The following is a 26,611-nucleotide window of genomic DNA, read 5'->3' as shown; positions in this document are numbered from 1 at the left end:
GGGAGAGGAGACCGAGGTAGGGACGATGGAGGAGGGAGAGGGGGCCGAGGTGGTTAGATGGAGGAGGGAGAGGGGGCCGAGGTGATTAGATGGAGGAGGGAGAGGGGACCAAGGTGGTTAGATGGAGGAGGGAGAGGGGACCGAGGTGGGGATGAAGGAGGAGGGAGAGGGGGCCGAGGTGGTTAGATGGAGGAGGGAGAAGGGGCCGAGGTGATTAGATGGAGGAGGGAGAGGGGACCGAGGTGGTTAGATGGAGGAGGGAGAGGGGACTGAGGTGGGGATGAAGGAGGAGGGAGAGGGGGCCGAGGTGGTTAGATGGAGGAGGGAGAGGGGACCGAGGTGGGGACGATGGAGGAAGGAGAGGGGGCCTAGGTGGTTAGATGGAGGAGGGAGAGGGGGCCGAGGTGGTTAGATGGAGGAGGGAGAGGGGACCGAGGTGGTTAGATGGAGGAGGGAGAGGGGACTGAGGTGGGGACGATGGAGGAGGGAGAGGGGGCCTAGGTGGTTAGATGGAGGAGGGAGAGGGGGCCGAGGTGGTTAGATGGAGGAGGGAGAGGGGACCGAGGTGGTTAGATGGAGGAGGGAGAGGGGACCGAGGTGGGGGCGATGGAGGAGGGAGAGGGGGCCTAGGTGGTTAGATGGAGGAGGGAGAGGGGGCCGAGGTGGTTAGATGGAGGAGGGAGAAGGGGCCGAGGTGATTAGATGGAGGAGGGAGAGGGGACCGAGGTGGTTAGATGGAGGAAGGAGAGGGGACCGAGGTGGGGATGAAGGAGGAGGGAGAGGGGGCCTAGGTGGTTAGATGGAGGAGGGAGAGGGGGCCGAGGTGGTTAGATGGAGGAGGGAGAGGGGACCGAGGTGGTTAGATGGAGGAAGGAGAGGGGACCGAGGTGGGGATGAAGGAGGAGGGAGAGGGGGCCTAGGTGGTTAGATGGAGGAGGGAGAGGGGGCCGAGGTGGGGACGGTGGAGGAGGGAGTGGGGACCGAGGTGGGGACGATGGAGGAGGGAGAGGGGACCAAGGTGGGGATGATGGAGGAGGGAGAGGGGACGGAGGTGGGGACAGTGAGGGAGGGGAGCAGGGACCAACATGGCAGCAGTGAGCAGCGGCTAGTCATGTGTGAATGTGGAGCTGAAAGAACTTCCTGTGGGTTAGAGGTGGGACGTGTGAAGCGGACAGGACAGGTGACCCCAGGATTTTGGCCTGAGCACCTGGAAGGATCAAGTTGCCACGAAGCGAGGCAGGCTGCAGGTGAGCAGGTTTGGGGCATCAGGAGCGTGAGTGAGGAGTGTGCATCTGAGTTACCTCTCGTGGGAAGGAGTGGATCTGGGCCTCTGCTGTCAGAGGGTGGCCTGGATGGAGGCCTGTGTCTGAGCATCGTCTGCAGGTCTGTGCTTTTCATCTGCAGATCTCCAAGCGGGGCAGGGAGCAAGAGGAAGGAAGAGGCGCAGGCCTGAGAATTTTCACTCGTGTTGAGAAGTTCTGCAGGGGGGGCGCCAGGGGACTGGGGCATCAGGACAGGCTGTCGGAAGCCTCTCGGGGTCCTGCTCCAGAGGGTGGCCAGCCAGGCTGCGTGGTGCTCACGGTTGTGCCAGCGGGGACTGAGGCTTTGGTAACATGGAGGCCGCGGGTGCCTGTCCAGGAGCCTTCTGAGTGAAGTGAAGGAGGCCACAGCCCCGGGGGAGTAGATTCAAGAGAGACCCAGGAGGGAGGAAGCATAGACGGAGGGCGGAGGCCACTCTGAAGGGCGAAATGGCGCTGGGGGTCCTCTCCCTCTCCCCTCCTACATTGTCCCCACCTCGGGGCCAGGAGTCATGCTTTTAAATGTAATTGCAAGGGAAGTTAGAGCGCAGCTGCGTGCCCATGTGAACCCCTAATAGAAAGGACAGCATTGGTTGGGAGAATGTGAGAACAGCACCGGTCCTAGGGGGCGGGTGGCTGGGGGGCTTCACAGCCCAGGGCAGGAATGGCCGAGCTTATCTGCCCCCTTTCTGGGAGAAGTGCCCAGGCCTCTCCGGAAAGAGAAAAGGGTTCCTCCCGAGGGACAGCAGCACGTGGAGCTGTGCACTTCTGTGGAGGCTGATCCAGTTCTGATCAGCTCCTCCCGGGCACTCCTGTGGACCACGGGGTTCCTATCCTCGTCCTCCTCCCTGTGGCCTTGAGTGGGTCTGGGCTTCAGACTCCTCACTCATAAAATAGGATAAAAATAATGGCTCCCTGCTGTCATATCTGCAGGGCCTGGGACAGGAGTACAAATGGTGATCCAGGCACCATGAGAGTAAATACTCATAAACAAAGCCGAGTGAATGCCTGTGGAACACAATACCCCACCCCCTACTTTGCAGATACATCTTCCTGCCAGCCTGGAAGCCAGGATTGTACTTGGAACCCTGGGGCTCCTTGGCCAGGATGAGATGTCCCAGCCCCAGCCAGCCTCCTTCCCCGGCCTGTCTCACGCTGGGAGGAGCTCAGGATAAGTGCGTGGGTGCCTGACCGCACACCCAGCCTCCAGCCATGCTTCCTGTTGACAGCTGGCCTTTGCCATGGGGCCTTCTGTGGTTTGCTCTTGGGAAGCGGACCTGGAGCAGAGGCCCCTGCAGGCCTCAGAAGTGGGCTTGGGCTACTTGGGTGGGGAATTCTGAGCTCCCCAGATCTCGTAGCGTGATCTAGAAGTGGTGTAGCTTGGCCTGGAGGACTGCTCACCCGGAGGTCGGGGCACAGCCAGAGAAAGGACAGTATGGGGCCCTCTAGGGTGTGGTCACATGGTGGGGCTCCATCGAAGTCTCACTGTGAGGATTGAATCATTTGCTCTAAGCCAAGGACTTAGCACAGTGCCTGGCACATACTAGATGCTCAATAAAAGCAGTGTCTTTTTTTGTTGTTGTTGAGATAAGATCTTGTTCTGTCGAGACTGGAGTGCAGTGGTGTGACCATGGCTCACTGCAGCCTCAATCTCCCAGGCTCAAATGATCCTCCTGCCTCAGCCTCGTGAGTTACTGGGACCACAGGCATGTGCCACCATACCCAGTTAGTTTTTAAATTAAAAAAAATTTTAATTCTTCTGCCTCAGCCTCCCTAGCAGCTGGGATTACAGGTGCATGCCACCACAACTGGCTAATTTTTGTATTTTTAGTAGAGACGGGGTTTCACCATGTTGGCCATGCTGGTCTCGAACTCCTGCGACAGGTGATCTGCCCGCCTCAGCCTCCCAAAGTGCTGGGATTACAGGTGTGAGCCACCGTACCCGGCCATTTTTGTTGTTTCTAATCCTAGTCTCTACAGAATTAGGCAGAGCCTCCCACAACCCGGCTTGGCTGCCTCTCCGCCCTCACCCCTCTCGCAGCCCACTCAGACCCTGTGCCCACTGACAGCGTCCCCGGCCCCGTGCCTCCCAGTACGTCTGACCCTGGCATTGTGCTTCTGGGGCCCGGGAGACCCTCCCTCCTCTTGGCCGCCACGTGGGCTTCTCATGCCTGTGCCAGCATTTCGTCCTGGGAGAGGTCCTCTGGATTATTCCCCTTCCTCTGGGCATGTAGGTCAGGCTCTCAGACTTGTAGGAACCCGGGCGGCAGCCTCTTGCTCTGCAGGCAACTGTCCCATCCCCACCAGGCTCTGGACACCTGGGGGTGGGATTTGGGTTTATTCCCTTGGCTCCCCTCTGTTCTGCCCAATCTGGCGGGCAGCCACGTGCCAAACTGATTGTTGAGTGGAGGAATTTAACTTGGTGTTCAGAAATCTCTGCTGGAATTTTCCACTGAGATAAGCAAGGGTAAAGGTTTGGAGGCAAGGCAGACACCACAGTTCCTGCTTATCTCAGAGGCCTTAGGAGATAAGGACATTCTAGAAGAGCTGAACCTCAGATAATCATCACAGCTGAGTTCGATTCTCAAACACAGCTCTGTAAAGAAGCCCGGAGGAGAAGGGGGGCACCACTTCCCCAGAAAGTCCCCGAGGGCCTCGGCCTATGGTTCCCTGGCCAGAGTGGAGTCACCTGGCCACTTCTGCAAGAAAGAAGATACAGATGCCTTAACAAGCTGAACCACGGCGGCGTCTCCTCGCAAGGAACAAGGCAGGCACGGGTCTGCGGCAGGCAGTTAGCAATGCCTGCTGCAAGCCCTGAGGGCGGCTTCAAAATCTCTGAAATATTTCTGCAGCAGCAGGCCTGGCTCTGCACGCAACCCCGGGGCAGTAAAGGGTGGAAAGCTACAAAGGACTGACTTGGATAGAAAGGAACCCACACGGAATGAACTGTCTCAGACAGAAAATCCCGTCACTGTCGATATGTGAGCAGAAACTGAGACATCAGTTGGCAGGAGGGTTCAGATTCTTCAGCCCCTGGGTGGGTGGGCGCTCAGGCCAGATCCTCTCCAGGGGGCCTTCCAGCTCCACAGTTATGTAATTTTGTGTGTTTTGGAAGGAGAATGTGTGAGTGCCTGCGTACGTGGCCTGTGTAAGTGGCATTGTGAATGTTCTCCTGATCAATGCTAATACAGAAAAGTTGATAAAACGCCTAGAGAGAAATGTAAAAATTGGTATAGCTGTATTAAGATAATATCAATTCTGGTCCTGTAAGTAAATTGCTTATGCTCCGTTTTGCCTAATTGCTACTACAAGCAATGGTGATTGTATATGACACCACGTCTACACAGCCTTATGGATACTGTCTGGGCAGTGAGTCCTGACCCGCCTTCCGTGGGGTTTGTGTCTGAGCTTCATGTCCCATGTCCTCTCGGGAATGCACTTTCTGATTTTCACAAGTGCACCACAGGCTTCCTGCTCGTGTCCGATGGCTCTCAGTGCAGAGGGGGATCAACCACAGAGGCTGGAAGTGGAGGGAGGTTTGGAACCATCTGGCCCAGCCCCCTCACTTTGGAGGTGAGTAAACTGGTGTTGGGAGGATCTGGCAGGTTTCTCCCAGATGACCTCTGTGCAGGAGGGGAAGCCATGAGCCCCCACACCCTCCAGAGTTTCTGGGTTCTGGCCTTTCACTGCATCCTTGGGGCCTCATGAGGAGAGTGTCAGGTTGCTTGAGATCAGCACGGACTCCAGGCCCTGCCACACTGCCCAAGCAGGAGGCAGGCTCCGGCAGTGGGTCCCCTGCCACTCACCAGCAGTTTGCCGGCCAGCGGCTAAGTCTTCTGGGCTGGGAGGGCCTCCCTTGTGTGAGCTTCGGCTCAGGCACTGTGGGCAACAGATTCTAGGATGGGCCCCAAGACCCCAAGTCCCTGATGGATACGTCTCTCTCTTGAGTGTGCGTAGGGCTGTGACTATGATGGTGTCACTCCTGAGATCAGGTTATATTATATGGGAAAGGCAAAGGGATTTTGAAGATGTAATTAGGTCCTTCGTCAGTTGACTGTGAGTTGAAGCAAAAGGGAGATTGTGCTGGGTGGACCTGCCCTAATCAGGCAAGCCCTTTGAAAGAGGGTGTAGAAGTCAGAGCATCTCTTGCTGGCCTTGAGAAAGCCAGCCGCCCGGTGTGAGGGGCCTTGAAGGGCTGACAGCAGCTGCCCGCAGACGTCAGCAGGAACAGGGGACCTCAGCCTACTGAGGGAACTGAATTCCGCCAACAAACGTGTGGGCTCAGAAGAGGAGCCTGAACTCTAGAAAGACCCTCGCTTTGGCTGCAGCCTGTGAGAACCTGTGCAGAAGACCCAGCGGGGCTGTGCCATGACTCCTGACTGCAGGAACTGTGAGGTCATAAATGCATGTTATTCTAAGCTGCTGAGTCAGTGGGTGTGTGGGTGTGTGTCACACATCAGAAGATAACCGCACAGGCACTGACCCTGTCCACCCGGAGAGCTAGGGGAGCGCTGCTGCTTTTACTCCGGGCCACCGTAACGCAGAGCTCTTTTCAAGCTGCAGATGCTCTCTGCCCCGTCCCTTGCCACAAGTCAGACTTTCTTCACGTGTTTTATCTCATGTTAACGAACCAGACCTTCTCCGCGAGCCTCCATCTAGTGGAAAACAGAGGAGGGGACATTTTACATGTTAGCTCATCCGACCCTGTAGATATGCTGCCCTACAGTAACGCACAATCGTCAAGTCCAACGCTGCTTCTCCCGGCCACCGCCGCCTTGCCCCTCTCTCACATGGACACTGGTGCCTGGGTTGGGAGCATGGCCGGTGACTTCGTGGCAGTGTGGGGAGGAATGTGTGGTCCTTGGATCCGTGAGAGGGCCTCGCTTCCCTGTGGTCTCTGCTGGAAACGTCTGCCTGGACGTCAGCCTCTGAGGCACCACGCCCTGCCTGCACCACCTCCTGAGACTGCCTATCTCGGTGGCTCCTTCCGCTGCCCCTGCCTGGCCCTCAGGGCCCCTCTGCACCCTCGCCAGTCACTTCTGTGATCTTACGCATGTGCATAGCTCAGGGGGTGGCTAGGGATGCTGCCTTGCACAGACAGCTCTGTGCTGTGTGGAGATTGGCCTGAGGTGTTCCAGGGGTCCCCTCTCCCCAGCTGGGACCCTCCCTTATGTGATGGATGGGCTGTTACAGAATCACAGTTATTCTAAAACTGCCTTCTCCAGACGAGGCCTGGCTTTCAAACCTGTTGTCTGACTGTAGGCACAAACCTTCCATCTTGGGTGTAAGAAGCTGGTTCTTAACCGTTTTGTCTTTTTTATTTTATTTTATTTTGAGACAGAGTTTCATTCTGCTGCCCAGGCTGGAGTGCAATGGCACGATCTCAGCTCACTGCAACCTCCGCCTCCCAGGTTCAAGCAATTCTCCTGCCTCAGCCTCCCGAGTAGCTAGGATTACAGGCGCTTGTCACCACACCTGGCTAATTTTTTGTATTTTTAGTAGAGAGGAGGCCTTACTATGTTGGCCACGCTGGTCTCGAACTCCTGACCTCAAGTGATCCACCCAACTCAGCCTCCCAAAGTGCTGGGACTACAGGCCTGAGCCACTGCGCTGGCCTCTTTTTGCATTCTTGCTATCAAATTGGTATTTCTGTCTTCCTCCCATCGTGTGCTCCCCCAATCCTGCAGGAAGGTGGATTCTTCAAGGGAATTGGGGCGAAGAGAAGCGCGTTCATTCAGCCCTCCATCACACGGTTACACCATTCCCATATAGGCCGAGGCCCTCAGGGACTTTCTGGGGAAGTGGTGCCCCCCTTCTCCTCGGGGCTTCTTTACAGAGCTGTGTTTGAGAATCGAACTCAGCTGTGATAATTATCTGAGGTTCAGCTCTTCCAGAATGTCCCAGCGTGTCATCATTCCCAGACCTTTGGTTACCAGCCTGGGGGGGCAGGATAAGGATGTCATTCAAAAAGATAGAGATTCTCAAGTCTCCAGAGTGCTGGGGCTCAGCCGAGCATGCTGGCAGCATCCAGGGAGGTGGCCACGCCCCAGGGAAGTGGTTGCAGGGAGGAAGAATCCCAGGGGAGGCGTGGACGCAGCAGAGCAACACTGCCCTGTGTTAGGACTGGCTAGTCCATCCTGCAGGGATGAGGGGCAGAGCCTCAGCAGAAGCCCAGGCCAGTGTCCCCCCTCCAGCATAAGAGTCCCCCACTCCCACAGGGAGAGGAACCACTGTGATGGCAGAGCTTATTTCCCAGCAGCCCCATGGGATGGGACCCAAACTAGAAGTTAGGGTGAATTTGGAGGACATAAAGTGAGCTGGCTTCCCACATGCAGGCTGCGTGGAGTGATGTTCACGGCAACAGATTTCCGTCTCCTCAGCCTCGGGCCCAACCCTGCTACCCCAGTTGTGCTCAGAGACTCTGGAAATCTTACCTCAAGGCGACTCTTCTTTACCACCAAGCCAGGAAATTTCAAGACTGGAATCTCCTGAAGAATTTAAGAAGACCAGGAGGAAGTCCACCTCCCGCTCTCCTGTGGCCCGAGCCTCCCAGGTCCACGGAAGCCACGTCCACCCCACGCCCAGGTAGCATCGAGCCCAGGGGCTGACCCTGGACTGGCCCACACTGAGTGGCCTCTGGGTCCAGTGCAGGGTTCAGCCAGGGTTGGCTTCAGTCGACAGCGGGAGGAATTCATTTGGCCGAAATATTCTCTTCTCTTCTGGGCTGTTGGTTTTTCAAGTGCAACAAAGATTCAGTACAGCTCTGAGGAAGGAGACAAGAGAAACATTCCATGCCAAAGTGAGACCCCGGAAGTGACACCCCGGAAGTGACACCCCGGAACAAAGCTGAAAAACGGGCTCCAGTTGGGTGCCAGCAAACTCAGGACTGGAATGTGACTTCCGGCAGCGTGCAGGTGCTCCTGGGTCACCTGCTTTGTGGTCCAGCCTCCTGCCCTGCCCAGGTGACCACATGATCACCGTGGACTTTGCCTTGAAAACTTTTTGGAGGAAAATAAGCCTGACCTTGGGGCTGGCGGCCAGTGGGCACTGCCCTGGTCCAAGGCTGCTGCTCTTGACCTCTGCTCTGGGCTGTTTTCCATTGGAGCAGAGGCTCCTCCTGTCCCGCCCGTGGAGGGAAGCAAACCTCCCCCAGGCCAGAGCGAGGAGAAAGGGAAGACGGGTGTCAACTCTGTGGACGGGTGATGACAGGCTCTTCAGCTCCCTGCAAGTGACCAAGCCTGGGGAACAGGTGAGTCATTGTTTAAACCTCTGTGCCCTGTGCAGTGTCTGTGTGAGCACGTGCCCGTGTCTGCCTCTGTATGTGTGTGTGCTCACATATTTGTATTTGTGTCTGTATTTGTTTGTGTCTGTGCATGTGTCCGTGTGTGCATAATTCAAAGGACAAAGCTGGGGTGGAGACTTCCTTGTTCGGATTTCTGATGGCTCACTAGGTCAGATTCCCGGAAGGAGATTCCTATTTGAATTTTTCTTTGGGAAAGTTCCAATGTCGAGGTCTTGAAAAAAAAGATTTCTGTTAATAAGAAGAACTCTTCAAGGAATCCATTTCAAATGACATCAAAATTCCCAATTTAATATCCAGTGATATCTAGGAAGCTTGTCCGATTTTCTTGTAAACTCCTTTTTACAACCTACATTTTGTTTTCTCTCTGTATCAAATGGCTGCGCTCTGAACACAGTGTGCTGGGGTTCTTCTCATAATGTCGGTGTTCTTCACAGGCCCAGGCAAGGGTGACACAGGGACACATCGACCAGACCCTTCCCCAGAATGCCCCCTTCCCCACAAAAAAGACTAATTTTGGGTTTGCTCTCCTTTCTTCCCCGCTTTGTGGAAGGGAGGTGTAAGAGATGAAAAGGCCCCAAGTTAAGATTACTAGAGAATCTCCAATCTCAAATATGCTGTTCCTGAAAACATCTTTGCCTTCAGAAAGACTACTAATAACCCTACCTTGATTAAATTCTGGAGGTGAGGGTCAGGTGCCACACTTTTAATTTTCAGTTTGGACAGAGGCCTCCAACCTTTCATTATTGAAAGCTTACAACACTGAATCACACAAAAAGTTATAGAAGGAAATGTTTACTGCAATCTTATTACAGAGAAAAAGTTAAAACCAAGTAAAAATCCAGTACTAGGAAAATGGTGCAGCCAGTTGAGAGAGTTGAAGAAACATTGTGTGTCCATTGAACACGATTTTGAAGCAATGTGGGCAACTGTCTTTGGTATTCTATTTAAGTACTTTTAAAACATAGGATATAATTTTATGTTAAAACTATGGGGTTTGATTTGTTTTTAGGAGTCATAGAAAAAAAACCTAAAAGTAGGCAAAAATACCATTTGTGGCTGTATTGGGGGTGGAGTTATGGGTAGTCTTTATTTTATATTGACATTTGTATGTTTATAGTAAAATAACTACCTTTTTTTTTTTTTTTTTTGAGATGAAGTCTCACTCTGTTGCCCAGGCTGGAGTACAGTGGTGGGATCTCGGCTCACTGCAACCTCCACCTCCCAGGTTTAAGCAATTCTCCTGTCTCAGCCTCCTGAGTAGCTGGGACTACAGGTGCCTGCCACCACACCCAGCTAATTTTTGTGTATTTAGAAGACACAGGGTTTTACCATGTTGGACAGGCTGGTCTCGAACTCTTGACCTCAAGTGATCCCCCCGCCTTGGCCTCTCAAAGTTCTGGTATTACAGGTGTGAGCCACCGCGTCTGGCCCAAAAATAAAATAACTTTTTAAAACAAAGAGACATATCATTGTCAAAGGAATGAGACGCTGGCATCCCAGTAGTCAAGTGCATTCCTTCAGAGTCCACCTGTTTCAGCTAATTCTGACATGTTTTGGGCCACAGATATTTTTTTGACTTAGGAAGGGTTTTATTAACCTGTGCAAATAAATAGCATAGAGACCTTGAAGGGCTATCTTTGGTTATTTTTAATTATTTTTTTATTTCCATAGATTTGTGGGGAACAGGTGGTATTGGGTTATATGGATATGTTCTTTAGTGATTTCTGAGATTTTGGTGTGCCCGTTACCTGAGCAGTGTACACTGTACCCATCGTGTAGTCTTTTATTCCTCACCCCCTCTTTCACCCTTTCCTCTTCCACTAAAGGGCGGAAAGTCTCGGCTGTGTCTTGACCTCCGAGAGCCTGTCCCAGCTGACTTGGGCAGATCATCTGCTGGACCAAGCTCTCACGCCGGCCACTCTCACTTTGCTCAGGTGCTGTCTTAGTCTGTTTGTGCTGCTTTAAGGGAATTCCTGAGACAGGAATTTATAAATAACAGATATTTGTTTGTTATGGTTCTAGAGGCTGGGAAGTGCAAGGCTACATCTGTTGAGGGCCTTCTTGCTGCGTCATCCCACAGTGGAAGGGGAAAGGGCAAGAGAACACGCAGGCAGGCTCACGGGTGTGAAAGACAGCAACAGTGTTATAATCCATGCTGGGCGTGGATTAATGAGGGCAGAGTCCTCTTGACCTGACTATCTTCCATTAGGCCCCACCTCCCAGCACAGTTGCACTGGGGACTGTTTCCAAATCTGCTTTTTGAAGAATACATACAAACCACAGCAGGACCCAGGAAACCGTCCTCAATCCAGGCAGATATTTCAAAATGCAAGCATTATGTGCTCTTCTGTGCTTGGCCTCATTTATTCATTTCTTAGCTATTTATTGAGCACTTACTATGTGCTAGACCCTGTTCCAGGCTCTAAGGAAAACAGAATTCTATCAGCGATCCTAGTCTTGGCTGCATACTGAGATCACCTGGGGAGCTTTTCTTTTCTTTTCTCTTTTTCTTTCTCTCTCTCTTTCTTTCCTCCCTCCCTCCCTCCCTCCTTCTTTCTTTTTCTTTCTTTAAAGAAACACAGATGGAAAACTTAATTTTATGTTTTTAATCCATCTCTTAGGCCAGCATCATACTTGATGGTCAAACTTGAGTATTTTCATCTAAGATGGGGTTCCAGGCATGTTTGGGATGACCACCTGAGTCTGCTATGGGGAGCCCCTCTTCTGTGATGGGTTGAGAGCCCTAAACCCTCCTGTTCCAGACTCCATGACTCTCCAGTCACTTTCTGTCTAGAACAGTCTTCTTGGTATCTAGGACTCAGTCCTATTTATTTCAAGACTGATTCCAAACTTGATTCTTTCCCTCTTATCCCTGCAGGGCAGACCAGACCAGTCTGTGGCCATGGCTGCTTACTGCAGGCAGTGAGGGCATGTGGGCTGCTTCCAACCACTCCTGCTTTTCTTATTTCCTTTTCAAAATTCCTTTCCTTCCCCCTTTAGAGAGCCTCCCTCCTCCCCACCGTGGTGAGAGAGGGAGATGAGACCTTATCACAGGACCAGCTGCCCCTGATAGGTTTCATATAGATTGTGGGGAGCTTCTCTTCCTAGATAATAAACAAACATTATCTATTATTAGATTAGAACATTATTAGAATGTCACCATTTTGCAACCCCCTAGTGAAATAGAGGGTCAAAGTAATGGTCTTCAATGACTGCCAACATTACAGAGAGACAACTGGACATTATTTGCCTTCTGAGGGAGGTGCACACACACTCTTGTGGCAATCTTGCCAAAAAATAGCCGGTATCTAATCAGGTTTGTGTCCTGAACCACCACGGTATCAAAAATACAGAGTTCACAGAACTCTATTCAATAACACAGGGGTCCAATCAGCAACATCCATACAGGAAATCTACAAGACAAGAGATCTTCAACACATGAACTGCAAAGAAGAAAAAAATACCTGTATCTGTCCTGAGGTTCGCAGATGATAGGATGCCTGGGATTTGCTTTACACTAATCTGCTGGAGGGAGGTTTGGGAATGTGAGTGACACAGCTGGCCGAGCTGATAACTGGGGAAGTGGGAGGTGGGTACATGGGCCCATCAGACCATTCTCTCTATTGTGTGTACAGCAAAGTTTCCATAATGAAAACATATGCAGGGGTTGCCCACATTTATTTTGATCACAGAGTTGGTTTTCTCTGGAGCATCCCACTGTGGGTTCTGAGGCTTTAGACACAATAGGAATGTGTCCAAATGTGTCTATGATGTTTTGAGATCATTGAGACACCAACTTTTTTTTAGGCAGAGTTTTTCTGAGACACCAAATTTAATCCATGGACAACCAACCAGGAAATTCTCAGATGCTTTTTACATCTCTCTGCGTTAGATACTTTGGGGACAAGTGACAGATTTGTAAGAATAGAAAGTAATGGCACGAGGACAGCCAGCCCTGAGACCACTGCATGCAATCATTGCTTGTCAGGGTCTGCCATGACCCATGCCCGGTGCTTTCCAAGCAAAGCTCTCTTTGTTCCTCACCACAGACCTAAAAATGGGTCTTGTGCACCCCAGTTTGCAGATGGGGAGATGGGGCATGGGGTGCAGAGGGGTGCAGGAGTACGGACCCAGGTGGCCTCTGAGTTGGGAGCCACCTGCTCCTGACCGGGAAGACGCCCGGGGTTGAGCTCGCTGCGGTGGTGTGGCTCGGATGTTCCATCTGCCTCAGACGGTTGTGATTCTTTGCAGGGCATGGCGCAGGCACACAGGAGCCCCCAGCCCAGCACTGCCCCCAGCCAGCCCCGTGTGTTCAAGCTGGTTCTCCTGGGAAGTGGCTCCGTGGGCAAGTCCAGCTTGGCTCTCCGGTATGTGAAGAATGACTTCAAGAGTATCCTGCCTACGGTGGGCTGTAAGTGAGGGGCAGAGCATGCTTTGTTGGTTTTCAGTGCAGAAGTCTGGGCCACTGACCCACACCTGGGGCAGATGGGGACGAGGCCCGCCTAGGAATCCCCTTACTGTCCTGGAGTCTCGTACTGCCCGTATCCAGTGCATGAGGGGAGGGGGTGATGTCCATGATGGCAGCCACAGAATCTACAAAGCCAGGAAGTGCCCTTGGCTCTGGGTCAGGTTTCAGCTCAGCTGGAGTCTGCAGGGGGTGGAGATTCAGGGGTAGGATCTCTGGCCCAGAAGGATCAGGCTGGGTGCGAGGGATTATGCTGGCAGAAGGGAGAGCCCAGAAGAAGCCTCCTGGGCTCTGGCCACTCAGCGGCCCAAACCAGCTGTCCTCTCCCCGCGCCCAGGCCACCCTCCTGCTCCCTGTTTAATTTACCCCAACGGCAGCTTCCTTCCTGCCTGGACTTGGTTTACCAGTCCGGCCTGGATCATTGTTGGGGGTGGGCAGGGAGGGAGGCCTTCTCGCCATGTTTCTTGAAAAGGCTAACCCGTCATGAATCCCAGGAGCAACTGCAGGGTCATCTGCAGGCTGCTCGTCTCCTTCCCATCCTGCCGTGGGCACAGCCTGCCTGGGCAGTGAAATGCGGTTTTCACCTGAAATAGAGAAAGCCAGGTGTTCTCTGCGGATCCCCTCTGGGGAATGTGCAGAATCACAGCCTCGGTTTCAGATTCGGACTCTGACATGGATAAGCTGCCCTTTCTCCAAATTCACTCACCCGTTCATTCACTCATCTAACAGGTGTCTGTTGAGCATGGACTCTTCCAGGCCTGTGTTAGGTGCGGAGGATTCTATAACCAGCTAAACAGATGCACCAAACACAGAAACACAATTGTAAAATGTGGCACATGGCGTTCGCTATTAGGGAGCTCTTCCATTTTCTCAGGGGGGTGGTTCCTGAAGGATCCCCAGGGGATACAGGGGGATCGGCAGGGGTCTGTCTGGCTCGACTCCCAGAGCTAGTGGTGAGAAGGGCTAGAGTGATGGGGAGAGGCTGTCTGCAGGCGCTACCCTGGGGAGAGAGAGTCAGAACTGGCCTGGGGTGGGCCGTGCAGTCCTCTTTTCCATTAGCAAGGAGATCTGCACCCCTCACCCATGATATTGGACTTGGCTTCCTTTAAACATATATCAAAGGGCTGAGGCTGGCCTGATGGTGGCCTCAGTTGAGAACAGAGAAGACAGATGGGGGCCTCACCAGGCCTGGATGTTGTTGGCTCTGTACCTGGGTGGCTGGTATTCAAGATGCAGAGGCCTGTATGTCTCATTCTATTCCTGGTCCTCTGCCTGTCCCCTCAGGGGTCATCCCGCTGCCAGTGGCTTTCAGATGAAAGCCAGGGTCTCCCTTCCTCCAACACCCTCTCCCCGGGTTTATCTCCTCTCTCCGAGGGGAAAACTGTCCTGCAGGCTGGACTCTGCCTTTCACCCAGGACTGCTGCTTGGAGTCTTCGTTCCCACTCTGGGTCTCTGTGATGGGACAGGGGTGGGAGGCTGTGGACTGTGGCCCATGGCACAAAGGAGAGAGGAGGACAGACAGATGGGGTTAGCCTGTGGCTCACAAGCCGCCTTCAATGCATCAGCCTCCAAGCCTGGCGTCCGCACTTTTGTATCGAGCACCTCTGTGTGTTGGCAGCTGCGCTGGGTTGGGGGCTGAAATGTGGAAGCGCCTTCCTTCGCTGTTGGTCGAGTCCCCTGTGGGAGCGATGGTGTCCTCCGCTTTCATCCGCATGTCTGCGTCATACCTGGGATAATATTACAGCCTTTGGAGGTAGATATTACTGTAACTATGAGTAGCTGTTATACAATTATTATTATGTTAATTTTTTCAAGACAGAGTCTTGCTCTGTCACCTGGCCTGCAGTGCAGTGGCATGTTCTTGGCTCACTGCAACCTCTGCCTCCTGGGCTCAAGCCATCCTCCCACCTCGGCCTCCTGAGTTGCTGTGACCACAGGCACATACCACCATAGCAAGCTAATTGTTATATTTTTTGTAGAGATGGGGTTTTGCCATGGTGTGCACCACTGCACCCGGCCTATGTTAATTATTTTATTATTATTGTTTTTTGAGACGGTGTCCCGCTCTGTTGCCCAGGCTAGAGTGCAATGGCAAGACCTTGGCTCATTGCAACCTCCACCTCCCAAGCAGCTGGGATTGTGCACACCATCACACCTGGCTGATTTTTGTATTTTTAGTAGAGACGGGGTTTTATCATTTTGGCCAGGCTGGTTTCGAACTCCTGACTTCAAGCAATCCACCGGCCTCGGCCACCCAAAGTGTATGCTAATTATTAATCATCACTATAATCATTACATGATCATATATTATTATAAATGTGGATATTGCCAGTTTTAGGATGAGGAGCTGGGATATGCTCATTCCTTTAATAGATGTGCTTTGGGGAAGAGTGATCTGTGTTGTATAAAAACCCTCTGAGAGCAGACACTCCTGCTTCTTTTGTCATGTGTGGCTTCAGCTTTTATCAAGAACACTGGCTCCTGCCCAGGGGAGAGGGTGGGCCAGGAGCAGAGCCTCAGAGAAGGGAGTGCTGTCCTCACAGGCAGCCTGGAAATGCAGGAGGCAGCACGCCCAGTGTGTGGCTGCAGGAACTCCGAGAGAGGGAGAGGGTGGATGGCCACTGTCACGCTGCTCCTTCCCTCTGCCTGGATGTTTTCCCTGTGAAATGGGGGCATGAATACCTTCCTGGAGTGGGCTCTCCATGAAAGGTTGCCGTTACCTTGGGTGGCTTAAGGTCATCACCAAGGCCAGCCCTGTCCGAGGGGTGTCACTTCAGGCCAGGGCCAACCTACGGGAGGATGGACTTGGGTCCCTGGGGCCCTCCTGAGGGTCTGGTTCGGTTGAGGGGTGTGTGGGATGGGTCCCACAGCAGGAACGTGACACAGGAGGTGGGCTTAGCTCCTGGCAAGACACAGTCCAGCCAGAGGAAGCAGGAAGCAGAGGCAGAAAGTGACGGACTCGAGCCCTGAAGCTGGAAGGCCATCATGCTGGCCAGTGCCACAGGACCAGGCAGGCACAGAGGCAGCACCAAGCTAGCGCAGCCTTCTGCACACCCCCGCCAGGGCCTGTGGCGGAGCTGGCAGCTTCAGGAGCCACTGCTGTGTCAGGGATGGGGGTTGGCACTCCCCATGAACTGCTGCCACCATCCTAATGGCCACAGCAGGGGAGCTTCTGTGGGCTGCCGGCTTGCTGTGTGATGGTGATGTCTTTTGGAAGGATAGTGACATCTAGTGCTTGTGTGCATATTTGCCAGCCGAAGCCACGACTAACCTCAGACGTATTGGGCTTTTTTCAGGAAGGGGATGGTGACAAACAGGGACTGAGCACATTCAACTTGGCACCAGCTCACTTCCCTCCTAAGCTGAGAACGTGGCTGACGTCCTAGTGCTCCCAGAAAATCCGTTTCCATTTCATGTTCCTTTCAATTTGTCATCAGCTCACTATCTTTACAAAAAAAGCCAAGTGCTACAGTGAGGGCTTCAATGAGCAGAATCAGCTCTTTATTTAAATTAAAAGGTGAAAAAGCAAAATAACTTACATGATATTAACATTTAGCGGAGAGTCTGGGCGCAGTGGTTCACATCTGTAATCTCAGCACTTTGGGAGGCCAAGGCAGGTGGATTGCCCAAGCTCAGGAGTTCGAGAACAGCCTGGGCAACATGGCGAAACCCCATCTCTACTAAAAAAAAAGAAAATAAATACAATTTACTAGAGGAACTTTTTTTTTTTTTTATGGGGTCTGTTGCAGTGGTGTAAGCACACCTCACTGTAGCCTCATCCTCCTGGGCTCAAGCAGTTCTCCACCTCCACCTCTTCAGCAGTTGGGACCACAGGTGTGTCCCACCATACCCAGCTAAATTTTGTATTTTTGTAGAGACAAGATTTCACTACGTTGCCCAGACTGGTCTTGAACTCCTGAGCTAGAGTGATCCTCCCTCCTGGGCCTCCCAAAATGCTGGGATTACAGGCATGAGCCACTGCACCCAGCCAGAAATGTATTTTTTAAATCACATTTTGGCTTTAGCTGTGGAGATATAGAAAATGTGGTTAGTGGGTTTCTGAAAAAGGATATGATAATAAATGCATGCCGTCTTCTCGGATACCTGTCCAGGGGCCCACCTGAGGGCCTTACAACTCTCTGCAGGGAAGAGAAGGTTCTGTGTTCTGTAGACAGCCGAACATTGACTGTTATCATGCATTATCATTGCTTGGACTGAAAACCATGCCCTCCTTGGAAATGTGCTGGGATTTTACATTAGTTTAAATTCAACTACCAGCCATCATTTTATTTTCTTTTTTATTTTTTGAGACAGAGTCTTGCTCTGTCTCTTGCCGTCTGTGCTGGAGTACAATGGCGTGATCTCAGATCACTGCAACCTCTGCCTCCTGGGTTCAAGTGATTCTCCTGCCTCAGGCTCCCGAGTAGCTGGGACTACAGGCTCATGCCAGCAAGCCTGGCTGATTCTTGTATTTTTAGTAGAGACAGGGTTTCACCATGTTGGTCAGTCTGGTCTTGAACTCCTGACCTCAAACAATCCACCCACCTCGGCCTCCCAAAGTGCTAGGATTACAGGCATGAGCCACAGCGCCCGGCCTCCAGCCATCATTTTCAACATGGAAAGGAAAATATGAGAGGCTAAGATTGGTAAATGGAGAAAGCAACCCTGAGTGTTATGCTCACATGTTCCCTGTCATAGCTTTTAAGATATAACCAAATTCAAAGTGAGAAATGTGATTTCAAGTGATAGGAAACAGAAAGACGTGGGTAAAAGGCCCACATTTTGCGACAAGTCCACGAAGAGCAAAGAGGACAGGAAGAAGCAGCAAAATTCACGTGCCCTGTCTCTCCTTGCTCAGGGGGTTTGACGCCACCATTAGCTCCTGCTACGGAAGAGGAAGCTGAGACTTAGAAAGCTGAAGCAAGCTGCCAGAGGTCACGCAGCTGATGGGTCTACATTCACGGCCTGTGCACGGCCTTCATTCTGGCACCGTTGTCAATCCAGTTGAGCACCTGCTGTGTTCAGAGGTTGTAGCCCGTTCAGTCGCCCTGTTCAAGCTGGAAATCACTGGCCCTACTGTCTGGATGGAGACCGTGACTTTGTGTGACCTGGAGAGTTTGTCTGACTTCAGGTTCCTGGACCTGCAGTAAACTGCAGGACTCGGGCAGAAGAGCCCAGACAGTGGCTTCTGTTTGGGAAGAGATTATCTCATGAGAGAGAAACATGGTTTGCTGTGCCATGCTGGAAATCTCTGTCCAGCCATGCCTCCTGATCTCTGTGTAGTGGGTGCAATTGTGTTTTTCCCTCCCGCAAAGATGTGATTAAGTCCTAACCCCCAGAACCTATGAGTATAACCTCATTTGGAGAGAGGTAATTTTGCAGATATAACTAATTAAGGCCAACAAGCTGAGACTTGTTGGCCCCTAAATGGGGCAGGATGGCCCCTAAATCCAGTGACTGATGTCCGGATGAGAAGAGGAGAGGACACAGCTACAGAGGGGCAACCGTGTGAAGACGGAGGTAGAGATGGGGATGATGCAGCTACCAGGAATGCCAGGGTTGCCCGCAGCCCCTGAAGCCGAAGGGAGGCTCGTGGTCTTAATTATGCCAGCCGCAGGACACTCACACACTGTCCTTGGAGTGAAAGTTTTCATTTTAAACATGTGGCTCTGTTTGCCAGAATCTCCCCAACAGACTCCGAACCCAAGCCAGGGTCTAGGCAGGGTAGTGGCTTTCACAGGAGCCCGTGCGTGCTGGTGGCTTCTCCATGCCCCGGACACCTTGTGTTCCCCCTCTCCAATTCTGTGCATAACACATCCCTGACAAGCCACACACGATGGTGAAAACATTGTGGAGATCTATAAAACAATCATTTAAAAATCACATCACTTTGGAAAGCAAAGGGTAAAAAATCTTTACATGAACAGTGCATTGCCCAGTATGTTAAAGTGCTTGGAGATTGTGTGTGTGTGTGTGTGTGTGTGTAGCAGGTACATGAATGAGTAAGATAAAGCTCCTGCCCTCCTGGGGGAGACAGGTAGAGAACACAGGAGCCCTCGCCTTTGGGTGTGTTTGGGATGCTGGGAGGCTTCCATGGAGGCAGGGGGCCCAGCAGCCATCCTGGGGTTGATGCTCAAAGATCTCAGAAGACACCTAAGAGTTTTCTAGGGGAAGAAGAGGAAGGACGCCGTGCAGAGGGGACATTAGAGAAGGGGGTTGGCGGGGAGCAGCGTGGGGAAAGTGGGGAGGGTAGCAGGAGGTGAGGAAGGACTTGGAGGAGTCTGTGCAATCGTGGCTGGCCCTGTGCAAGATGGGCCTAGCAGGCAAGGGGCCAATGGGCCGGGGGCACTCAGGACTCTAGGGGCCCCAGAGCCCAGCTGCATCGCTGGAAGCCGGCAGGCCTGCGTCGGATGCTGGGTTAGTGGAGACCCTTCCCCAGCATGTGTAGCTCAGAGCTTTTGTGTTATGTCCTGGAGAGATTGATCTTCCCAGCCAAAGCCTCTCCGAAGGGCTCATAGTAATCACTCCTGATGCTTTGCTCGATGCAGAAGCCTCCATGTCCCAGAAGAGCTGTTTGCTCGACCTCCTGGCCATGCGGGTGTAGGAGGCATGTGGCCAGCTGCCCCTCTGAGCCCATCGCTGTGCCTGTGGGAGGTGCGTGGCCAGCTGCCCCTCTGAGTCCATCGCTGTGCCTGTAGAAGGCGCGTGGTCAGCTGCCCCTCTGAGCCCATCACTGTGCCTGTGGGAGGCACGTGACCAGCTGCCCCTCTGAGCCCATCGCTGTGCCTGTAGAAGGCATGTGACCAGCTGCCCCTCTGAGCCTATCGCTGTGCCTGTGGCTTGCTGTGGTCCCACCTGTGCCGCACGTGGGCACCTCGTCCTCTAAGTAAGCGCTCCTGGCCTCCCTGTTTCAGGTGCATTCTTCACAAAGGTGGTGGATTTGGGCGCCTCCTCTCTGAAGCTTGAGATCTGGGATACGGCTGGCCAGGAGAAGTACCACAGTGTCTGCCACCTCTACTTCAGGGGCGCCAACGCTGCGCTTCTGGTGTATGACATCACCAGGAAGGTAGGCCTGCCTCCAGGCGTGTCCCACTCTCCTTCCCACGCACCTGCCTTCCGGTTTCTCCGATGCAATGATGCCATGATGTACTCACAAAACAGGGGCCCCATTTGTGAGCACTAGTCACCTCCTCCGGGAGGGTCTCCTGATAACCCCCATCCTCCTCCACAGCCAGGGTTCTCCTCCTCTGTGGTCTGCAGAGCACATGCCACAGCCATCTGCCACTCAGTAGTTCCTGGTGCTGTGTTGGGGTCAGGGTTTGGGGTGATGGCCAGTCCCCAGGCTCTCTTGCACAAAATGGTCCTTTGAGGACATCTAGGAGCTCAGGGTCTGACCTGAAATACCCCGTGGCCTGCAGTCTCCTGGGCCTGGTCAGGGTGAAGGAGCTGATGTATGTCCCAGCAGTTTGCTGCCTCGCTGCAAAGGTCACCCAGGGCAGGAACAACCCCTCCTCAGAGGAACAGAGCAGCCCTGCAGGCCCGTCCATGGCCAGTTGGATTCTGTGACATTTTATACAACATGACCAGCACCAGGCTTTCCCCCCTGGAATAGCTCATGGAGCCCACCTGTAAGTTGTGTTTGATGTTACTTTTTCTTCTTTTCTAGGATTCCTTCCACAAGGCTCAGCAGTGGCTGAAGGACCTGGAGAAGGAGCTGCAGCCGGGAGAAGTCCTGGTGATGCTGGTTGGCAACAAGACGGACCTCAGTGAGGAGCGGGAGGTGACCTTCGAGGTACTGCCCAGGAGCCCCTGCTGTTCTCTTCCACAGGCAGAGGAGAGAGCCCTGCCCACCTGTGTCAAGACCTTGGCACTCACACGTTCACACAGGCACCCCCGCGCCTGCATGTACTTACACATGTGCACACGCACCTCCACACCTCCACATGCCCACACGCACTTGCACACACACACACGCCCCCACATTCACTCACACTTGCACCCACACACGTTTACAAGCACACACACAGATACAAACACAAACACACAACTTTTTTTTTTTTTGAGATGTAGTCTGGCTGTGTAGTCCAGGCTGGAGTGCAATGGTGCGATCTCGGCTCACCGCAACCTCCGCCTCCTGGGTTCAGGCAATTCTCCTGCCTCAGCCTCCTGAGTAGCTGGGATTACAGGCACGCACCACCATGCCCAGCTAATTTTTTGTATTTTTAGTAGAGACGGGGTTTCACCCCGTTGACCAGGATGGTCTCGATCTCTTGACCTCGTGATCCACCCGCCTCGGCCTCCCAAAGTGCTGGGATTACAGGCGTGACTGAATTTCTCTTTTGGTCAAAGATTCTTTCTGGTCTTTCCTGGAAAACTCGGGCCCAGGGACAATGACAGTTCAAGGCCAGTGGTGGAGGAGCAGGCACAGGGTGGCCGGCGGAGGGAAGGGCAGGGTGGTGGCTGCAGGGTGGGCTCGGCCTGAATGAGAAAAGATCCAGTTCCTCAGCAGAGCTCCCTTCCCCACTCGGCTCCCAGAAGGGGGCTCTCTGCAGATGTAGCCCCCTCACCCGAGTTCTGCCAGGTGGAGCTGCGGTCACCCAGCTGTCGCTGTTGTCTCTCTTCCACGGCATCTTACCTCCCCACCACATTTAGGACAAAGACCACGTAAGCAGCTGCAGACAAGTGGCTGGTGGAGAGGCCCCACACACACTAGAGGCTGGCGCAGGGGCGGACCTGACTCAGGGCTCAGGCCGACCTCCATGCCTCCTGAAGAGAAAGGCTCCAGCTTTGATGGAGGCTGTGGAGAGATGGAGAAGTGGGATGAAGAATTTGGAGAATTTGCGGGGAGAGCAAGGGGAGCAAAGGGAGGCAGCCTCAGTCTGAGCCCTTGTTGTAAGGCAGGGTGGGGAGGAGAGGAGCCTGGCAGCATAGCTGTGTCCTCTGAGAGTGACTAGATGGGCTGTGCGCTCGGGCAGGCACAAAAACATGGGCGTGAGGTACTCAAGGTCTGGAGGGGCAGTGGGCAGCCAGGGTGGGTTTGGAGCGTCTGCCTGGGGAGCTGGCTGAGGAGCAGCTGGCCCAGGGCTCTCTGGGTCGGGGTAGGAGGAGTGCATGCACAATCGTGGACGGTGCCAGGGCTGTGGGCATGGCTGGCCATGCCTGCTGCCAGCTCCATGTCTGGCAGGACAGTCAGGAGCCTGAACTGTGCCCTCCAGGATCTGCCACAGGCTCCTCTTCCTGAGAGAGTCATGGAGGCTAGGGGAGGGGCCTGCACACAGGGGCCCCCATTCCTCGGCCACCCCTGACTCCTGGGCGAGGCGGCAGCCTTCCCATGAATGCTTCTTCCCTGGTCTCCCATTGCAAGCCTGCTGTCTTCCCATTTGCCTTTGCTCTGGGACATCCTTTCCTCACTATAGGAGACCCATGTTGGAAAATGAGGGCTCCCCAGAGGAAGGGCCCAGGTGGGCGCCGTCCAGGGGCCTCCCTCTGCCTCTCATGCTCCCTGGTTCTCAGTTGGTTCTCTGCCCAGCATTGGAGCCCACAGGTGCCCACAGTCGCCCACAGCCATGGTGGGAGGGGAGCCTCGGGGTGGGAGCGTGGCTTCCCAGGCCCTGCAGGAGGAGGAAGGCTGCCGCCAGCCAGCTAGAGGAATAGCCTCTTCCAGGGATCACACCCTGCCCCTCCTGGTCCTGGCTGCTCAGGAGTGCTAAGAAATACGACCTGGACGCGAGGCGTGGAGGAGTGCCGTCTGCCCGGCCGCGGCTTTCTTGGGTCTTACCGTTGGGAGTGAACCAGGTGTTCTTAGGAAACTCTCATAAACAACGCTGGATTTTGTGGCTGTTTCCTTCAGGAAGGGAAGGAGTTTGCCGACAGCCGGAAGTTGCTGTTTATGGAAACTTCGGCCAAACTGAACCATCAGGTGTTGGAGGTGTTCAGTGCCGTGGGTGAGTAATGTCCCCACGGGCTAGACAAGGTGGGGGTGCTCGTCCCTGACCGACTTCCCTGGGTCCCCTTTGCTGGTGATGCAGGATCCCATAGAATGTCTCTAGGGACTGGACGGTGACCAGGAGGGGCAGGAAGCCCTCGTTCTATGGTTCTTTGGTTCTACGGGTCCCTGGCTGCTGGGCTGCATGTAGGAGGGGTGGGTCCCTGGCTGCTGGGCTGCAGGGCTGTGCTGGGCAGGGGGGACTTCCCTCCCTAACTGGCCTCCGCCTCTTGCCATTCACAGCCCGAGAGCTACTGCAGAGAGACAACGGGGAGGGCCAGGCTCCACGGGGGGACGCAGCTGTGGCTCTGAATGAGAGGCCAGCGCGGGAGGCCAAATGCTGTGCACAATAGTTGCAGCCACCCCTGGGGGCTGTGGGAAGACGCCCCCAGCCTGGGCCATGGCCACCTCTGCGTAGTTCTGATTCACTGTCGATGCTGGGTTGCTCCTGAGCCCTAGAGGTTCCTGGAAGTTGGCCCCCTTTATAAAAACCACTTCCCACAGCCAGTGGGAACCGCCAGGGGAGGAGCTGGCGTCGCATGACTCCCAGAGGGTGCTGTGTCCCATCCCCACCCACACCATCTGATTCCCGGATGCCTGTGCCGGCCCCACCTGGACAGTGGCCCCTCAGCCAGGCGGCCTCTGGACACAGAGGAAGCAAGGTTTGGAAAAGTCCCTGGAGCACAGCGATGGTGGAAAGATGCCTCTCGCCTGATGTGGGTGGGGGCGCTGGCCCGGAGCCTGGGCTCACCTGCTTCTAGGGGTTTGGGGAGCGGGCCCAGATGGAGGTGGCGGTGCCAGGAAGAAGCGAAGCGATAACCGAGCATGGGGTGGGCCCAGGACTAACGCCTCTGGGGAGGGCAGCTGGGGGCAGTGGCTCTGGTTCCCTCACGTGCACTCCTGGCTGGAAATGCGGCGAAGCTGAGTTTCTGTCCAATGAATAGGAAGATTCATTTAACCTGAGATGTAAGTTGTACTGCACATGCATTTTTTTTCTCCAAAAATTAAATTGCTTTTGACAATCTGGCTTTTGGAAGTTTTCTAGTACAAGGCAGGACCCCGAGCCTGATGGATTGTTGTAGATATTTCTGTCTATATGCTGGGAGGGCTCCTGTGAAGTAAATGAGGAAGCAGACCCATGTGCAGGCTGTGACTAACGTGGGCCTGACCCTGCTCTCTGGATGGGATGCATTCCCAGATGGCGACACTCCATCCTGACTGCCTGCCTTTGCAGAGAAACCTGTGTCTTAGTCTGTTTTTGTGTTGTTATAAAGGGATACTTGAGGCTGGGTGATTTATAAGGAAAGAGGTGTATTGGGCTCGTGGTTCTGCAGGCTGCAAAGGCTGCATGGGGCCAGTCTGCTTCCTGGTGCGGCCCCAGGCTGCTTCCACTCCTGGGGGAAGGCAATGAAAGCGGGCGTGCAGAGGTCACACGGGGAGAGGAAGTAAGAAAGTGTAGGGGGAGTTCCCACTCTTTTCAACAACCAGCTCTGGGGAAACTCTTATAGGCGCTGTTGGAGTAAGCTCGCTCATTACAGCCAGGAAGGCACCAAGACATTTACGAGGGACCCACCCCCATGAGCCAACACCTCCCATCAGGCCCCGCCTCTCACACTGGGGGTCAGATTTCTTCCTTCCTCCTTTTTCTTCTTCCTCTTCCTTGTCCTCCTCTTCCCCTTCTTTCTTCTTTCTTCATTCCTCCTCCTCCTCTTCTTCTTTCTTCACCTTTCTTCTTCTTTTTGGAGATGGAGTCTCACTCTGTCACCCAGGCTGGAGTGCAGTGGCATGATGATCTCAGCTCACTGCAATCTCTGCCTCCCAGGTTTGAGTGATTCTCCCGCCTCAGCCTCCTGAGTAGCTGGGACTACAGGCATGCGCCACCATACCCACCTAATTTTTGTATTTTTTAGTAATGATCGGGTTTCACCATGTTGGCCCAGCTGGTCTCCAACTCCGGGCCTCAGGTGATTCGCCTGCCTCCACCTCCCAAAGTGCTGGGATTACAGGTGTGAGCCACCACATCTGGTCCTGGGGGTCAGATTTCAACATGAGGTTTGGAAGGGACAAATATCCAAACTGCAGCAACCCAGCCCCTGTTTGGGGAGGAAAACCCCACAAAATGTTTTCCTGTTGGGTCTCTTTCTGGACACTGCGGGGGCAAGGTTATTTCAAGGTTTTTGGAAGGTGATGTTGGTTTTCATCCTTGCCCCTGGGACTCTGATAAGCAGGTGTGAGTTTTAAACAATAAGACATTGTTATCCACCTGGAAAACGTGGCATCACTATATTGGCTGCTGTAAGGATCAAAGCAGGAGAAAGCAAAGTGCCTTCCATTTGATGCTGAGCTTCCCATCACGTGAAAGGGGAAAGAGCTCTGTGCCTGGAGCTTCCCTGGCTCCACCAGGCTTCCCTCTGCTCTCGTTCACTTGGCATAGAGATGCCAGGCTGTGACCTTCTGTGGGGTCCAGACCATGGGGAGCCCTGCCAGGGGTCCAGGGAGAGGACACAGAGGCCAATCATTGCCTACAGCCTGCCTGCCAGAAGCCACTGCCCCCGTCCAAGAGGCCTCTTCCTCCTCCAGGTTCTGACAGCTGCTCCCTGCCCTCATCCACTGGGCCTCAGAGCGGGGGCGGGGCACAGCCCCTCCTGGCCAGCCTGCATTTCTCAGCTTTCAAACCACAGCTTCATAACAGTTCCTCCCTCATGATCCCTGGCCTCGTTATCCTAACTGGAGGAGCCACCTGGATCCACTGGGCCCCTGGAAGATCCATCTTTCAATCTTGGGGACAAGGAACATCTTGGGTCTCCCTTGGAGTGTGGCTTCCTGGTGCTAGTGTGACTGAAATGACCTTCTCACTTGACCTTTACTAGACAAATGCAGACCAGATTTCACATACCTCTCTCATGAGCTCCAAGAAAAGCTAAAGAATAAAGAAAACAGTAGCTTCTGAGAGGGCCTGTTCCCTTGGTTTTCACGTGCACTGTCCTCGTTTCTTAGACAATTTCACAGGTGAAATCTGACTCTGTGTTATTGCTATGGACATTGCAGTTTACAGCTGCTAATAAAGTTGGACCATTTTTCATGCAATGATTCCCTCACAGATGAAGAACATGAAGTGTGAGTCCCCAGTGTGCTAGGCTGTTCCCCTGCAGCGGGCCCTGAGTCGGAGTGGGGACCCACCCTGGGGGCGGCAGGAGGCTGGGGTTGCCCATGGCCACCAGACGGCGCTCCAGCATTGTGTAAGGCCGGCCCCACGGTCCTGGGGTCCTGAGTGCTTGCTCCGCTGAAGAGCAAAACAGGAGGCTCTCAGAGGAACTGCAGAAGAGTGGCCGGATGACGTAGAAGGGGAGAAATACGAGGGAGGTTTGTAGGGTGCCTGGATGCCTGCCTGTTTCCCGCTCTGTCTTGGCGGCCTACCATGGCTCTGCCAGAATTTATTATTAAAATATATCCTGAGAGAGATCCAAGATGGCTGATCACTAGCAGCTCGGGATTGTAGCTCCCAGAGAAAGTGTACAGAACAAGAGGACGCCACACTTTCAGACGAATTTTTGTTACCT

At 53.7% G+C, this 26,611-nt stretch overlaps 1 protein-coding gene across 2 annotated transcripts; it reads left to right on the top strand.

The window, feature by feature from the left end:
* Positions 1-8,041: 8,041 nt before the first annotated feature.
* Positions 8,042-24,077, top strand: RAB17 (RAB17, member RAS oncogene family). Of its 2 annotated transcripts, XM_064383390.1 has the most exons (7): positions 8,042-8,547; positions 10,428-10,535; positions 12,853-13,012; positions 19,981-20,132; positions 20,733-20,858; positions 22,917-23,010; positions 23,295-24,077. In XM_064383390.1, exons 1-7 carry the CDS (start codon positions 8,269-8,271, stop codon positions 23,402-23,404), a joined length of 1,029 nt encoding a protein of 342 aa, XP_064239460.1. In that variant the 5' UTR covers positions 8,042-8,268; the 3' UTR covers positions 23,405-24,077. The 2 variants fall into 2 exon arrangements, with proteins under 2 accessions (XP_064239460.1, XP_064239461.1); XM_064383391.1 differs by lacking the exon at positions 10,428-10,535 and having other exon boundaries at positions 8,048-8,547.
* Positions 24,078-26,611: the final 2,534 nt, after the last annotated feature.

This window comes from Aotus nancymaae, unplaced genomic scaffold (genome assembly GCF_030222135.1).
Source record: "Aotus nancymaae isolate 86718 unplaced genomic scaffold, 86718_ANA_hifiasm-v0.15.2.pri h1tg000031l, whole genome shotgun sequence".
Classification (NCBI taxonomy): domain Eukaryota; kingdom Metazoa; phylum Chordata; class Mammalia; order Primates; family Aotidae; genus Aotus; species Aotus nancymaae.
Note: the sequence above shows the minus strand (reverse complement) of the source record. Positions and strands in the feature narration are given on the sequence as shown.